The 16,658-nt window shown below is 40.4% G+C and overlaps 2 protein-coding genes across 5 annotated transcripts; both read right to left on the bottom strand.

Annotated features, from left to right (window-relative positions):
• Positions 1-2,329: 2,329 nt before the first annotated feature.
• On the bottom strand, positions 2,330-5,765 carry rhogd (ras homolog gene family, member Gd). Of its 2 annotated transcripts, none has more exons than XM_020927592.2 (2): positions 5,688-5,765; positions 2,330-4,871 (listed from the first exon to the last, which is right to left on the bottom strand). In XM_020927592.2, the coding sequence occupies exon 2, from the start codon at positions 4,840-4,842 to the stop codon at positions 4,267-4,269; it is 576 nt and encodes a 191-aa protein (XP_020783251.1). In that variant the 5' UTR covers positions 4,843-4,871; positions 5,688-5,765; the 3' UTR covers positions 2,330-4,266. The 2 variants fall into 2 exon arrangements, with proteins under 2 accessions (XP_020783251.1, XP_055015285.1); XM_055159310.1 differs by lacking the exon at positions 5,688-5,765 and adding an exon at positions 5,034-5,640.
• A 1,914-nt stretch (positions 5,766-7,679) lies between these two features.
• On the bottom strand, positions 7,680-14,999 carry fhdc2 (FH2 domain containing 2). 3 transcript variants are annotated; one of them, XM_055159671.1, is made up of 13 exons: positions 14,760-14,999; positions 13,319-13,816; positions 13,182-13,243; positions 11,907-12,009; positions 11,693-11,778; positions 11,425-11,525; positions 11,086-11,156; positions 10,845-10,952; positions 10,590-10,660; positions 10,230-10,344; positions 9,986-10,150; positions 9,694-9,901; positions 7,680-9,618 (listed from the first exon to the last, which is right to left on the bottom strand). In XM_055159671.1, exons 2-13 carry the CDS (start codon positions 13,670-13,672, stop codon positions 8,165-8,167), a joined length of 2,898 nt encoding a protein of 965 aa, XP_055015646.1. In that variant the 5' UTR covers positions 13,673-13,816; positions 14,760-14,999; the 3' UTR covers positions 7,680-8,164. The 3 variants fall into 3 exon arrangements, with proteins under 3 accessions (XP_055015646.1, XP_055015644.1, XP_055015645.1); XM_055159669.1 differs by having other exon boundaries at positions 7,680-9,901; XM_055159670.1 differs by lacking the exon at positions 14,760-14,999 and adding an exon at positions 13,910-14,117 and having other exon boundaries at positions 7,680-9,901.
• Positions 15,000-16,658: the final 1,659 nt, after the last annotated feature.

The raw sequence follows: 16,658 nt of genomic DNA, 5'->3' as shown, positions 1-16,658 counted from the left end.
TAAGTATTTGATCCTCAATTATTAAGAGTTCTGGCTCCCACAGTCCAGACACTCTTAGTCGCCTGTATAAAAGACCCCTGTCCACAGAATCAGTCAGTCAATCAGACTCCAAACTCTCCAACATGGGAGAGACCAAAGAGCTGTCAAAGGATGTCAGGGACAAGACTGTAGCCCTGCACAAGGCTAAGTGAGCTACAAAACCATAAGCAAGAAGCTGGGTGTTAAGGAGACAACTTTTGGTGCAATTGTTCTAAAATTTAAGAAATACAAAATGAACATAAATCAACCTTGATCTGGGGCTCCACACAAGATCTCACCTTGTGAAGTTTCAGTGATCATGAGAATGAGAACAGTGACAAATCAGCCTAGAACTACACGGGAGGAGCTAGTCAATGATCTTAAGGCAGCTGGGACCACAGTCAGTAAAAAACAACAACATTGGTAACACTTTATGCCACAGTGAATTAAAATCCTGCAGTGCTCGCGAGGTCCCCCTGCTTAAGAAGACACATGAGCAGGCTGCCTGAAGTTTGCCAGTGAATACCTGAATGATTTAGCGAGGGAGAAGGTGCTGTGATCAGATGAGACCAAAACTGGGAGGGTGAACGGAGTCATGTATCGTAAAATCCTAAGTGACAACGTCTTTTTCTTAGTCAGGAAACTGAAAATGTGTCGTGGATGGGTCTTCCAACACGACAATGACCCAAAACCTACAGCCAAGGCAACGAAGTAGTGGGTCAGGAAGCAGCATATTAAGGTCATGGAGTCGCCATCTTCGAACCTTAACCCTATAGACCTAACCCTATTCTATCTCTCAACGTTAAAAGAAACCTACCATAAAAATTATAGACTGTTCATTTCTTTGCCAGTGGGCAAACCTACAAATCAGCAAGGGATCAAATATTTATTTCCTCCACTGTAAATAATAAGGCAATTCCTAGCTGCCTGGGAATGGACAGTATGAAATAAAAAAACAATTATTATATATCTCTGACTGTATATTATTTTATTTATTGATATTTTTGTGTACTTCTGTAGAGATCTAAACACAGACACTTACCACCTATTCCAGCTATTGGCCAGCCTCTGTCATGCTCTGAGTGAGCCAAGGGGTGATTTAACCAATCAGTGAAGCATTATGTTGCAAAAACAGGCAGATATCATACACTCTTATTTTATAAAGTGTGAGAAAAATTTAAATTGTGATCTAGGCTTCAAAAAATTGGGATATTATTCACCCCTTATGTAGACCCATTGAACAGAATAATTATGCTCTTCATTTGAATAATGTAGCCTACTATTTTCTCTCACCCAGTAGATTTCAATCACTTATTTTTGCTGGAACTGTCCAGTAATACGTTTCTTTGGCACTGTCTCAGGACCCACTGTAATCATAACAACTCTATTTTATTACAAGTAGGCTACTTTTAAATTGAACTGATGCATTTGGGGGAAAAGGGTCTATTATGATTAATAATAATAATAATAATAATAATAACAACATTATTATTATTATTATAACATTATATTATACAAACTATTAAGCTTTGCTTCCAAACCATTTGCTGCCGAACTAAGCTAAATACTTTCGCTGCAACCAGCAATTAACGATGCTGCATTCTTCTTCTGCCCTTTCGACTTGTCACAAGTAAACACTGCATTGCTCAGTGCGGTATGCCTGCACAACTTCAAAATGTCCTTTCCTCCAATAATTTAGAAAACTTTTACAAGTCAGAGACACATTCACAACAGTTTTTGGCTGTAAAACATTTGGAGATTGCTGTAATAAAAGTGATCCAAATGCTGCAGTGCCAGTGATGTTTTAACGAGCCTTTGGAGGAGTTAAAACATCTGTCATTTATCAGAGCCACCACCCACAAAGGTCAGGGGGATTTTTCTGTGAGCTGCAAGCTGGGGTATCTAAGTCCCCAGCGCATGATTGAACTGGTGGGTGTCTGCACGGCTGAAGAATGGCCCCGAACAGCAGATGGGTAAAGGCCATTAACTCCAAATGCACGAGGAATGCAAACGGGAGCGCAACATGGTAAGTCTATATTAAGAGCTCTGTAGCCATCTAGTGGTGGCAGGAGGGAACTGAAAGTAACAGAGGAACAATTGTGGTTTCCTGAACTCAAAATACAAGCAGCAACGCACTACTTGTGACTCAGTTTTCGTTTCTTTTAAATCTCAAAGCCTAGTAGCAGTATATCAAAATGACACAAAATTTTCCAAGGCTTTAATGGATGTTTAAGCTTGTACTGTCATAACAAATACTTTGGATGTCCTTAGGCCTATAGGCTACTTGAAGATGAAAGATTACAAGTACACATTCAGGAAGAAAAAGTTGGTCTGAACCACCATTTTATTTGGCATAATTTAAAATCATCTCACTGTTAGTTCATTTATACAAATATGTTTTGTTATATATAAAACAATTACAGATTCTACAAATCAAGTTCCCAGTGTAAAAGCGTAGTACCACGCACACGTAGCATACAGCTCAGGGACACAGGTGTCTGTACAGGACAGACGAGCTTACCACAGTTTGTCACTTGCATTTAACATTCGACCCTCTACAAATGTATCTTCAAATAATGTCTCACATCTGTATTGCTCAAATTGTTTTAAACCTTTGTGCTACTCTTCAATTATTCAAGACTTTTCACAGGCCACAATCTAGATTTACCTGTTATGCAAGAAAATAATGTCTAAAGTAAGGGCAAATAACCATAGTCGTTATTTTAAAAATATAAAATGCATAAAACACTGAGATCTTACATGACTCTTTGATCAACCATTTTGACATAAATGATGTAAACAGTTTATTACACACTGCAATTGTTGTTCTTTTACAAATTAACCAGTCGCTGCTTAACAGGCATGTTTAGCACTGCTGATACAATGTAGGCTATCCATCTGTTACAGACAGAAAAAAATACTTTAAAAAGAGCCCCTAGTTTATGTGATGTGCTTTAAGGTCAAGTGGCACTTTGGGTTTGAGAAGAAAACAGTGGTGTGGTCTTTGGTTTGGATAAGGCACTGGACCAGGTTTAAGGCTCTCATAGTGGAAAGACCTGCTGCTCATTGATTAATGCAGCTACAATAATGTGCTTCCTCTTCTATGACATGACGTCTATCGATAAGCCTTGTGCAAGCCAGTTAATAACAATCGTGTATACGCGATAATGACTGTCATAAGAAGCAATAAAATCATTACAAAAAGGAACATTAAAAAGTGGTGGTTTATAAGTGTTAACTAACAAAGACATCTTACTGATCAAATAAACACTATTACAAAAAATATATTCAACTTTGGCCTTAACCATACAGTTAGGTTAAAACATTTATAGAAGGAAAACATTTACAGAGTAAATTAAGTGAAATACAGTCTCTGACCCAAATGTGTCCACAAATAATTTCTTCAACATGATTTAAAAGACTGTCAGTTTGAGTCTCAAGAGTAAGAGGCAGGCAGAGGAAAGCTTTGAGCCCAACTTTCACTTTGAGAGACCCGTAGCAGTGTGGGTTAATTTAGCAGAGACCTTATAACACTTGCTCTGCGATTACTGTAAGGGCACATGGTTGGTTGCTTTTAATGGGCTGCTTATCTCTTAAGGCCTAGATCCCTGGTGCGTGGCACTGAGAGACATTTATGCCACAATGGGCACTGTAGCCTCAGAGCTGACGCTCTAATCTGAGGATATAAACTGAGCCAAAATGACATTTGCCCAGAACTCATTGCACCTTGTCTGGACTCAACCTGCTTGAAATTAAAATGTGTTCATTTTCTGCTTGGCTCTTTGTTGGCAACTAAATGGGCATTCATGACAATTCTCTTGAGATGCAACCTAGGTAAGAGTATGAGGTAGTAATTTTTTCTCCACCCAAACTAAGGCAGATCTCTTCTCTCCAGTCAATCAGGGTAGCTTGCTTGGTTGGTTTAGATATAATTATGGCTTGAGACAACCATGTTCAGCATTTATAAGGCAAAGCAGAGAAGCTACAAATCTAGAACAGATGTAAATCTGAGAAGTGTACATATCAAAGTTAAAATGCAAGAAAAATAGGAGATTAGGTCTATTGCCCACCTTTGGCAAAGTCACTTTGGCGATGATGGAAATGGTGTCAAGTCCTCCAGGAGATGAAAAAGGAGGCGTGACAGAGAAGTTAAAACTCTGTGCAGGGCCAGGTACGTGATGACAACCTTTATTACACAGTGATCCTCATCTCCTGTGGATTCTACAGTCCAGGTCAGGAAGGCGTCCATTATAAAAGCACACACTTCTTGGTATTCTTTTTCGTGACAGGATACAACACTGCTCTCACAGCTTCAGCAAACACCTCCCGGACACCTTCCTGCAGGAGAGCTGAACACTCCATATATTTAACCGCACCAATCTGCTTGGCCAAAGAATTGCCTTGTTGCTGAGTAGTAGGAGCCAGACCCTGCTCTTTCAGCTTCTTCACTGTTTCAGAATCACCCCTCAAATCTCTCTTTGTGCCCACCAGAAGAATAGGCACATTAGGGCAATGATGGGACACCTCTGGGTGCCATTTGTGCCTGACATTAGCATGAGATGAGGGGCTACCAATGGAGAAGCAGATGATGAAGACATTGGTCTGTGGATAGGACAGGGTGCGGAGGCGGTCATACTCCTCTTGGCCGGCCGTGTCCCACAGGTTAAGGCTGACAGTGCGACCATCCACACTCATCTGAGCACTATAGTTATCAAATACTGTAGGAATGTACTCTTCTGGGAAGGCATTGGTGGTGTAAGAAATCAGTAGACAGGTTTTACCTACAGCCCCGTCTCCCACCACAACACACTTTATGGTCTGCATCCTGCCAACGACCCCTGGGGCTGGAGCACCTGACCACACAAGCACAAATTATAATTATTAATTTAAGTCATGCCAGTCTGAAACGGACCATTACATTTACTGAATAACACAAAATACATAGATTTCAAAGGGTACAGTTAAACATTTCTAAAACTTTCACACAGAAGCTGTCAACACTGTACTGATAATACCTGTATGTTGGAGGGGCTATTTTGGAGTCTTTCAAACGATGAAAAAATGTTTGCAAAGAATGATTTAATGTCAAGATTCAAACATGTTTAACGTTACGTGTTTAAAAACATGCATACAAATAGGCATGATCATGGTAAAAAGAAGTTCACCCTCAGCAAAGTAACAAAAATAACAGAACCAACACAACGTTACATGAAGATTGAGAAAACTGAATCAGCTACCACCCAGTGAGCTAACAGGCTAACTCGCTGGCGTTAGCTCCTCGACGTAATTTATCGAATTGGATTTAAGTTTGATGATGAAGTGGATTATGAACTCCTACTAACACAAAGTTTTCCTTGGCGCTGAAAGACAAGACTCGAATATAAGTTTAGCTCGGATCTAATGCAATTCACTGACAAATTACTGAACACTCATGATACTAGGCGTTCCCCCGAAGGCTAGCACTTGGCTAAGGAACTAGCCTAATGTGGCTAAAAAGTTAGCTACTTTATCAACAAGCTGATGGTTATTTTCCAAAGATCATCCTCCAAATTACGTTTCAGAACATGCAATAAAGCCCTACCCCGGCATAAAATGTGTCAGATACACCGGCGAATGCTTTTTGACAAGGTCGAGTAGAAACACAAAAAAGTGAGTATTTTGCGACTTACCGCCACTCAGATTTCGATCTCCTTTTGCCTAGTTTGAGTCAATCACAGCCGCATCCGGGGAATCGCACAGTACGTAACTAAACACACGTTTTCAAAGCACTCTGGGAGCTGTAGTTTTTCAATAGCTGAATATTTTCAACACAAGGGGGCGTTGTTACTTTACATTATGTGCTTGAAATGTATTTATAAATTTCACTTCAGTGTCTTATTTGCACCATGGAACTATTATTTGCACTGATAGATTGTCATTAAGCCTATTAAAGCCTATTATATATATATACATATATACATATACATACATATACACACACATATATAACATATATATATATATGTATATGTATATGTGTATATATGTGTGTGTGTGTGTGTATATATATATATATATATATATATATATATATATATATATATATATATATATATATATATATATATATATATGTAATTAATTAATTAATTGGTTAATGCATGTTGTCATTGTGCTGTTTGGAGACATGATGGAGACAACACAACATGGACCAGAGAAAGTGAAGGAGAGAACTGTGTCAGGAGACTATAAAGAAAATTATAGACAGGCAGAATGAAGATAAAGGCCATAAGGCCATCTCCAAGCAGTGTGATGTTCCTGTTATTACAGTTACACATGTTATTCAGAAGTTTAAGGTCCACAGGACTGTAGTCAACCTCCCCGGACGCAGCTGCAAAAGGAAAATTTATGACAAATTGAAGAGATGGATCATACGAAGGGAACCAAAGAGCCCAGAACAACCTACAAAAATAACACTATCCTTACTGTGAAGCATGGAGGAGGCTTCGTTATGTTCTGGGGCTGTTTTGCTGCATCTGGCACAGGGTGTCTTGAATGTGTGCAAGATACAACATAATCTCAAAACTATCAAGGTATTTTGGACCAAAATGTGTTGCCTAGTGTCAGAAAGCTTGATCTTGGTTGTAGGTCATGGATCTTCCAACAGGATAATGACCCAAAACACACAGCTAAAAACACCCAAGAATGGCTATGAACAGAACATTGGACTGTTCTGGAGTGTTCTTCTGTGAGCCCAGATCTCAATTCTACTGAAAATCTGTGAAAGGAGCTGAAACATGCTGTTTGGAGAAGGCACCCTTCAAACCTGAGACAAGAAGAACAGTTTGCTCACGAGAAATGGGTCAAAATACCAGCTGACCAGTGCAGAAGTCTAATTGACAGTTACAGAAATCATTTGATTGCAGAGTTTGCCTCAAAAGGCTGTGTAACAAAATATAAAATCAAGGGTACCATTTTTGTCCAGGCCAGTTTCATTATTAAGTTTTTTTTTATTATTGTGTTGAACCACAGGTGAAAAGCAATGTTTGATTTTTGTAGGAAAATTTTCAGTAAATTTTTATGTATTATTGCTTTTATCAATTATTTCAGTGATGATTGTTGATTTTTCTTTCATTGCCAGAGGGGTACCAACAATTTTATCCACGACTGTATATTATATCCACAACTATATACACACACACACACACATATTAAAACACGCCAACTTTTTACTCACATTTCTTGGTGTATACAGACAGACAATGCAAATTAACCATTAATGTTTACTACCTTTTGGGGACTTTTTTTCCAAGTCATCAGGATCAGTGCAGGACTATAACGACTGCAAAAGACTTTATGCCCCACATCCTTAGAGATCCATAATGATTTCACTTCTTTATGGGGCAGGTTAAGAGGCCAGCCCTGAGCGACAACCGGACACTCAGAAAAACAAAGAGGCACAATTTTATTGCCTTTCCCAAGAGAGCTTTGGCGTCAATGCAGACTATAAAAAGGAAAGTCCCACTGGGACTCCTACAACCATAGGCACCCTCCAACCCAACCTCTGCACCCCTGTATTTTACCAAGACATACCATGAGACAAATGTGGTATATCCATGACAACTGAAGTGGTGTGACTGACATGAGATGGAGATGCTGAACAAAAAAATAGGGCAACAACACAGGGTTGCTTTGTTTTATTTTTCATTTACAAACAGACATTTGACAGTGAACATCAGCCACTGTTTAAATTTATTATTGATTTTTTAAATATAAAATTACACTAAAGGAGCCCCTTGTTTACTTTGTAAAGTGCATAGTCCCAGGAGCCTCCTTCTGAAATAAAGAGGGGTCACTGTATGGTGCTGTACCAAGCTCTGATCATAGCGTGAGACAGTTTACATGAACTTAATTATGACAAAAATTAAACAAATTTTGTAAAACAATGCATTTTTACAGATTAATTTAAGAAACTGTAAAAATGGTCCAATCTATCCTAAAATAGCCTACATTTTGAGAACATGTGTTGAATAATGGTCCAATGCCTGCAAAGGACAAGAAGGAACAAGAGGTAGAGAGAAAATCTAATAAATTTACCAATGTTTTTCTTCTTAAATTTAAAACAAATTACAAACTTTAAGAATTTGCAAAATGATGTCACTGCCATTCACTTCCACAGAGGCTGAGTAGATGTAGGACGTGCTATTTTGGCATTAGGAATACGTGAAGGGATTTTAGAATTAGTAGCCAGTTGGTTAGAGGGTGCAATTGTCATGGCAGTTTTACTTCGAGCTGCGGATATTACAGTTGTACGAATGGTCTTAGCAGTGGTAGAGGTGATACTATTAGTTATCCGAGGTGGCGAGGGAATCTGAGTTTCAGTGTTTGGGGCAAGTCTTTTAGTCACACGGAGTGGAGATCCTCGGATGAAAGCTGGTTGGTTTGTGACAGACATTTTCTCTGGTTGGTCTGAGGTCCGATGGATAAGGGGCTGTTTTGTTGTCTTGTCCCTTGTACTGTTACTTCTTCTGATGTCAGCTATAGGAGCAGCAGGTCTGGATACAGGAGATGTCCTCATGGATACAGTACGAGTTGGACGGTTAGCAGTACTTGAGTTTGTAGGTGTGCTTGTGCTATTTGAACTTTCAGCTTTAGACCGTACCCTGGGAATACCAGTGCTATTAGTAGGACTTGCACGTGAAACAAGTCCCCTTTTTGCTCCGATCCCTCTACGCACTGGAACCTTCATAGTCCTGGTCTCTTCCTTTGAGGCTGGAGACCCTGGAGGCATTCCATCCCTAAGGTCCACTTCTCGCTCCTTTCTCCACTTGGAGCAAAGGCTTGGTGTGGGTCGGGGGAGGGGGGAGGATTGGGGTGACAATGTATCATAAGAGCACAAGCCTTTGACCAAAGTGTGACACTCCAGCATTTCACCCACACGTGTGTATAGTTTTACGTTGTCCTGCTCCTGACTGGGCAAATCTGGATTCTCTTCAGGTTGGGACTGGGTTAATTCTGGTAAACTAGACGGCATCCAGTTCTCTCCCATGGGGGTGAAGGTCACTTTGGGGTTTGTATGTTTGGTATTTTCAGCAGCTGTAGGCACTTGTGAATTAAGTTCACTGGTATAGGCTGGATTTTCTGATTGACTCTCAGATTTTTGATGATTGATCTTTGTGTGATTTTTTGTTTGAGAATAATTTAGACATGACTCCTTTAGGTTTTTAAAAGGGTCAGTATTATTTACTACTGGATGACTGAGCATGTCACTTTGACAAATTGGGGAGATAGCAGCAGAGTTTGTCAAAGAACTGGGCAAACATATTTTTTGTTCATTTGAAATATCACTTTCACTTACACATGTCCCAGTAAATTTTGAATGACCATGCATACCATAGGAAATACTGTCACTCTCATGGTGCCTAATTTTATAACGTTCATGATGGGATTTTGAAAAAGAGGAGTCCTTGTTTGGATTAAGTCGAACATCCAGCACAGGTTCTGACTCAATAGGTGAACACGTGCCATCAGTGTCAGGCGAACTACAAACCGCAGCAGTAGTCTCATGGTCAGATGAACTGTTGGAGTGACAACTATTTGATGTGGGGCTGCTTCCAAGCTCTGGAAAACGTTTTATTGTGAATGAGTTATGCCGGCGAACATTGTCATTTTGAAGGTGTTTGCGAGAGTCCACACCTCTGAGGCTCCGTCGACTCCACGTGGATCTCAAGTTCTTCTCCAGAAGTTTCTCTAGTTCATCTTGGTTTTCCAGAGTCTGAGGACCTCTGGCCAGGCTCAGGCCCAGGTCTAGTCCCGTACAAACAGCCACGGAGCGGCGCTTTTCCACAATTTCACGTTGACGTTCCAACCTCTTCTGCTCCTTCAACTCTCGTTCAGTATTCTCCTATAATAGAATCAAACCATACATACTATTGTTATTGTATTGTAAACGTATGAATTATATTCAGTAAATCTATATGTGTCTAACCTGAACAGCTCTTTGGAAACGAAGGCAAAACATATGAAAGACCCTGCAGGCCTCCTCTAGTTTAAACGTGCTGTCATCTTCACAGAAGAAGTCCACCAGAGCCTGACTGGACATTCGCATACCTTCAACTTCATCCTCCACCTCCCGCAGTCGCTCCTCAGCCATCTGCAAATGTAATGTTTTTATGAAGACATCAGAATATAAGACTCCATCCGCCCTGAAACACGGCCAGTTTGTGTTTTACCTCCAGGAACTGTGCGTGCTGCTGAATCTCTGGCTCACACTGAATGTCTGCCTTCAGGGTCGCAACTCTGCCTTTCAGCTTAGAAAGGTCCTCCAGGACTGAGTCCATGCAAAGCCTGAGGGAAGAGGCCCAAAGTTAAGAAACAAATAATGAAATACTGTGTTTTTCCAGCATGTGACACAGTCTCTTCCAGTACACGTTTATCTCAGAGCATGCTTTGAACTTTTCAAATCATCATTAAAAATTTGGCTTCAGTAACAACAGATTCTTGGCATATAATCGTGCTATTAAACAGAGGTCTATGTATTTGCTCATTTGTTGAACATGATGAGATGAGATGAATTTTGGGAAGAAACTGACCTGGAGGCGGGGCCAACATGACCTAGTTGGCTGGGAAAAGACAGCAAACTCTGGTCCTTTTTCACAGCTTCCTGTGTAGACCAACACAAGTGATTATCAAGCTATTGTGTCAAAAGTAACAACAATGCTTTGTAAATGTTTAAAAAACATGAGCACTGTGAACAAGTTGCAAGAGAATGTGAAGTGGCTACATTGCACAATACAAACTACCGAAAAATCTTAATGATTTTTTGTAACTAAAATGTTTGTTCTTACCATTGCAACAAAATGCAGAAGATTCATTCCTGGCTTGTTGGCTTTAGTATCTGCGAGCTTGAGCAAAGAAGGAATACGGAAACCTGCAGCATTACCCGAATAGCCACCCTGAGAACAGTTAGAGTTAGAGAAACAATACTCACATCCAGATGTACACACAGCTAAACAAATATAGACACAAAAGGCAGATAAACTCAGTCTAACACACACTGAAAAACCCAGGCATAATATATACACTCACAGCATTCATATAGTTTCCTGCCTTCAGTACCAGACGCAGGATGGAGTGTAACTCAGGACAGCTCAGCAGTTCTGAAAAGTAAGGAGACAGATTCAATGAGGTGCTTCCTAGTGAAAAAAATTATATTATATACTGCTCCTAAAAACATGTGCTTGAATAAATCTGCTATATTGCTCTGAAGTGCTGACTAGTGAAATAAATTTTATATGCTGGAAAACTGCTTTTTAATTTCTATATCTCAGTGATTACATTAGCATTTTGCCTACGCCCTCAGTTAAGAGTATTACAAGCACTTGGGTTTCCAGAGGTTAGGATGGACACTCCCTGCTGTTACATTACCTCGTGCGGCCTCCCTCAGACATCTGGCTCCCACACACAGAGAGGTCACGGCAGGGTCAAACTCTTGTTGCAGGATCATGGCATCTAGACGCAGCCGAAAACTAATGTGAGAGGAGACGGAATGAGTGATGACTGGTGATTGATAATGGAGACAAAAAGGCACTCCTGATCAGTCAACAGTTAAACAGCATATGTCAAGACAAAGTGCAGCACGTGAACAGGATGAAATGAAGGCAGTCAAGGGGAATTATCCGAAAATGAGACGTACCTGGGGACTTCAACCAAGAGCAACATGAAAAGGTCAGGCTCCCCCAGACAGCTGCGCTCCCCACTAAATTTCTTCAGGCGAGATACCTTAGAGATAAGAGAAGAGGGAATGTTTTAATAGCTGAAACATTTAATACAAGTAAACAGGTGTAAGCATTTATATTACAGGTGAAAATTACTATCCCCTGTTGATTTTGTGTTATAAGTCAGTTTACCTCATCGCCATCAGGTAATAATTTGCAAAGCTCGGAGAGTTTTTCAGCTCCATAGTGATCCCCAGCACCCTTTCTGATATCTTCCACAATCTCCTTAGGCGGCCTGCAGAAAAGACAACAAGAACATTAAATGTGATAAACAGAAGGACTTGTGCCATCTTGTTTAGCGCGATGGGCAAACAGAATCAAACATTATTTTAAAATACTCTTATCAGCTTATCAGGCTCTGGCACAGCAAAGTGCAAAGTGGGAGGGTGGGTGGACGCCAAACTGACGGCTTGATGTGGCATATCCACAAGACAAATAGAGGCAGACGAGGGTTTGGGCAAATCAAGGTGAGAAGTACAAGAACCAGAGGATATGTTTAGATGTTTGACTCTTTAACCTGTGACTTAGTTCTTTTATCTGTGTCCGGGCTTCCTCAGTTTTCCATTATGGTCTCCCTCCCATCCCACTCATTCACACACTGATGTGTAACTGTTGCTTTAAAAAGTCTTCTCTTGTGTGTCAGGGTATTTCCTTTACTCCTCATGACAGCTTAAAAAAGGAAATGTGACTTCCTTTGATGAATTAAGGTAACTACATACAGTATGTACACAAGTGTCATGCAATTCACACATGCAAAATCACATAAAGGCAGGTTGCTGTTGGTTCAGTTTTCCTATACAATATTTATAAAAGATCCACTTTTATTAAACGTCTTTACATCCAGCTTGTTCAGAGAAGCCCTCTTTTGTTAAGGCGTTCAATTAATTCAATTGACCCTTCATGCACATAGCAATAAAGCAACTTCCAGCTTCCTTTCTTTTTATTTTGACTATCATAATTTCCAATAGCAAAGTCAAAGCCATTAATAGTAAGCATATACAAAAGAGGTTAAAAATGGTGTATACAAAAACAATAAAAAGACCTATTACAAACTGGGCTGTCTATCAAAACTTGAAAAGACATCCACATTTGCCACTATAACCTCTATTTTAACAAGACCCATCTCTGTTATAGATCTTCTGCATCTGTTCCTTGTAATACACACCACACATCTGCTCCACTGGTCAGTTTTCACACTCCGACAATAATATAACCACTTCTCAAATTAACCTAAAAACCATGGATAGCTCCCTTGGGCACTGTTACTTCCTGTTCTCAAAACTAAATGAACTTTTTACACCTTTTCCCCTTCAGTGTCTGCCAACAGTCAATACTTGTGATGTTTGGTTGTGAAAAGGAGAAGACAGTTAATAATCAGATTGTAAATTTAATTAAATTGGGACTTACATTTTGAATTGCCGCAAAAATATTCCAATGTTCATACTGCGCTTTGAATCCAAAAGAGAAATCTAAAAACACAAAATGAAGAATCTGGTATTTGGGTGATGGTTTTGTTGTTTGTAAAATCAAGAAAATGTGCTAACCTCCTCTGTGTCATCCTGAGGAGACAAACAGCGCAGCAATGTAGACCTCCGCCTCAGCTGTCTGGTTCTATCCTGAGGTTTGTCTTTCTGTCCAAACAACTCATCCAAAGAATTGAGATCAATGGGGAACTCATCTTCGTCCAGGCCTGCTCCAGTCCAAACACTCTTACGCCCCTCTACCCTCTCTTTGGGAATTCGCTCCCAGTTTAGTTTCCTGAGCTGGCGCCTGACAGTGTCCTGCCGATTTAGAGTTGGGACACTGGGGGGAGCAGGTGGCAAAGGGGGCGGGGGCGGAGGAGGTGGAGGTGGTGGGGCTACGGGAGGCGATTGTTGAGCGGCCCGCACCGAATCCATGGCTGTCACATCCACTGTGTTATCATGAAAAGGCTGTGTCCCATGAAAGGCACGATGAAGAACCACTGTTAATTTGGAAGGTACTCTTTACATCCCCCTCATGTCCATTGGACTATGTGTCAAAGGTCCATCATGAGATACAGTCTAGAATGCAAGAAGAAAACAATCAATTAAGTAAAATCCATTGTGGAATCCAACAGTTTTGCAACACTCTGCAACCCAGGCAGATGACCTCACCTGGATATTTTAAATATGTCTGACACATGGCTTTGCTTCTCCTTTCATTAGCATCTGCTTTGACTGCAATGTAACAACAGCCTCTGTGTTAAGCCTGTAACCTCTAGTTCAACTTTCAGGTTAAGTTCAAGGATTTCTAGGGAAAGTCCAGGAGCACTGCTATGGTCTGTTTGAGCAGCTTGTCCTGTCCTGTTCAGTTTCACCTCCACACATTCACACACGCCTCCAGCATGTGCCCTTTCCTCTCTAATTAAAACACATCAGCACCCCCACAAGAATACTGAGGACACAGAGTTAACCAAATACTAAACTTGACACATACTTGCTGATCCTCAGCTCACCATGGGAGGTAAACCTTTAAAACATCAGCTGCACACAAGATTGATAGCAATAATAATTGTCAGTGATTCAGAGCCAAAAGGTCTCTGCTAGTAACTCTAATTATGACCTTGCATTTTTACTGGGTCAAAAAAAGAAAAAGAGAAAAGAAATTCTCAATCATCCTCCATGCGCCACAAGAGGGAGCTGCGTACATCGCCATATGTCACTCACCTGGCAGTGGCTGTATGCTAAAACTGAGTGAAAAAAGTAGCCTGGAGTAAAAAAGGGGATGGATTTGCTTGAAACATAAAAACGGCTTCATAATCTTTAAAGCAAAACAACCTAAATAGCAAAACATAGCCCAAAAGTGTTCTCAATAATTTAAATACGCTTTTGGGGGTTCACATCTTTACTCATCTTTTACTTAAACTGAATAAACTGCCAGGATTACATAAGTAAACGGGTGAATATAAAGCCATCCAATAACGTAATGCAGTTTCTTTAAGCGCAGTAAGTAATTCAGACTTACCTGATCCAGGGGGAAAAAAAGAGTGGCCTACATCTCTGCTCTAAGAGCACCCACACACGCGAGGATGACGATTTCAACGCGAGCCACAGGTAAATATCCAAACTTGTTATTTGCGTGGAGCCGTGTGTCTGGGGCCCATTCCCTCAGCCGCACTCACTTCTCTCCAGTCTTTCTTTATTGACTGCTGCCTGGAGTTGTAGGGAAACTTCCACAGCTTCACATGAACGAGCATGAGCGCGCCCCCGCTGCCTGATATGGCTTTATTGTCCTCCTACTTTTCCCAGGGGCTGGATTAGAGGATTCAGGTGGGAGTGCTTTGGATGTTGAAAATAGTTTAGTCATGTAGCTTTTGACTTTACAACTGAGGAAGAAAAAAAATCTTTTACTGTAACCATAACAACTGAGCAACTTTTGCTCAAAAAAGTTTAATGTCCTTGCCAGCATATAAATGTGTACTTGTAAAGATGCAAATTCTAAGATGAAGGTGAATGTTCAGTTCTACATTTTTCTGCAGCAGTAGTAGGCAATTAGTAGGCATTTATTGTAACAATAGTTTATTCTGCAGTAGAAATACAGAATGCAGATCTGTTTAGAACTAATATTTTGTGAAGACAACATGAAGAACCTTTGATACAAAATACTGCCACATATCTTCACTGTTTGCATGTCTCAATCTACATTCCTCATGCAAATATACTGTGGGTGCAATGTGGTGCACAGTTCCTTGATCAGAAGACTATTTGACAACTGAACAGTGGTGGATAGCAGAAGGCTATCAGATATAAGAAACAGGGTCAATATCTCCGCCCTGTGCTCTGATTGGTCCATTGTCTCTTAGGTGAGGAAAAGTTACATGTCCCCTGTGGGTGCTGACATATCCAGACACTGGTTTGTGGACTGAAAACACAGAGCTTTCATTCAAGGTGCTGGAGCACTCCTGACCCACGTCACATCGCAGTCTCAGGTAGCCCCTCTCTGCGCTGCGCCGACAGGTAAATGTCATCACCTGTGAGTTTGCAGTAATTAGGAGGTTATGACCCCTAAGATCTTGTTATTGTTGTCCCAATGCAGCAGGGCATGTTATAGTGAACCTGTGCCAGAATCAACCTCTCTCAGGAAACTTTGCTTTCTACTCACCCACTTCTCACAGCACAGTGCAGTGCTCAGAATACAAGGAAATGCCACTGTTGAGAGACAGCTGCTTTATGGGCCATAAAAAGCCAGTACAGCACAATTCGACATCTTATGCCAGCATCCTTGTCACACAGGCCGCCAACAGTGATTAATGAAAGGAGGAATTAACTTGGCATCTTGCACATTTTGCGCCAACTCACAGCTTGTCCTTTCACTTTTGCAGTGGATAACAGATTTTTTTTTTTTATTCATACTGCAGCTTACTTATGATATCATATAAGATGTACATACCATGTAAAAAATTAAGGTTTAATATTGAAACTTTCTGTTGACAAGTAAGTGAAATAAATACTGATAAAAATTTGTTTCCAAGATCATATTGTGTACTTTAAATTAAAGCATTATGACTATTGGTTTAGTTGTCCTGATTGGAATATATGGTCAACCTCTGATGATGATTGGTTTTATTTTACTTAAAACCCCTTTCAAGAAAGAAATAAGGATTAACAGGATTGCTCTGTAACCTTCACCATCTCTGCCATAATCTCACTTTGAAGTTGGTCTCAGGTTATGTAAGGGTGAGGGCTATTAGCTCCCGCCTCCCTGTACTTACACACTGGTAATGACAGCTCACACAGTCACACCAACAGAAAACATAACCTGACAAGTGCATTCTGCAGAGCTTTTGCCATGGGTATTGGATTTGTCTGAAGGACCCTGCTATGATGCTATTTCACCATGCAGAAATGAACCTGGATGTAATGA

The sequence above is a fragment of the Boleophthalmus pectinirostris genome, unplaced genomic scaffold (assembly GCF_026225935.1).
Source record: "Boleophthalmus pectinirostris isolate CB_2022bp ecotype Guang Dong unplaced genomic scaffold, ASM2622593v1 HiC_scaffold_23, whole genome shotgun sequence".
NCBI classification, from domain to species: Eukaryota; Metazoa; Chordata; class Actinopteri; order Gobiiformes; family Gobiidae; genus Boleophthalmus; species Boleophthalmus pectinirostris.
This window is presented reverse-complemented; position numbering and strand designations above follow the sequence as displayed.

What these genes read in the sequence shown, in the direction of transcription:
- fhdc2 (XM_055159669.1), bottom strand. Translation starts at nt 13,672, where the DNA reads ATGGATTCGGTGCGGGCCGCTCAACAATCGCCTCCCGTAGCCCCACCA. An exon ending in CTCTTGGTTGAAGTCCCCAG is followed by an intron (nt 11,526 to 11,692) that starts GTACGTCTCATT and finishes CTCTCACATTAG; the next exon opens with TTTTCGGCTGCGTCTAGATG. An exon ending in CATGTTGGCCCCGCCTCCAG is followed by an intron (nt 10,345 to 10,589) that starts GTCAGTTTCTTC and finishes CTCTTCCCTCAG; the next exon opens with GCTTTGCATGGACTCAGTCC.
- rhogd (XM_020927592.2), bottom strand. Translation starts at nt 4,842, where the DNA reads ATGCAGACCATAAAGTGTGTTGTGGTGGGAGACGGGGCTGTAGGTAAA.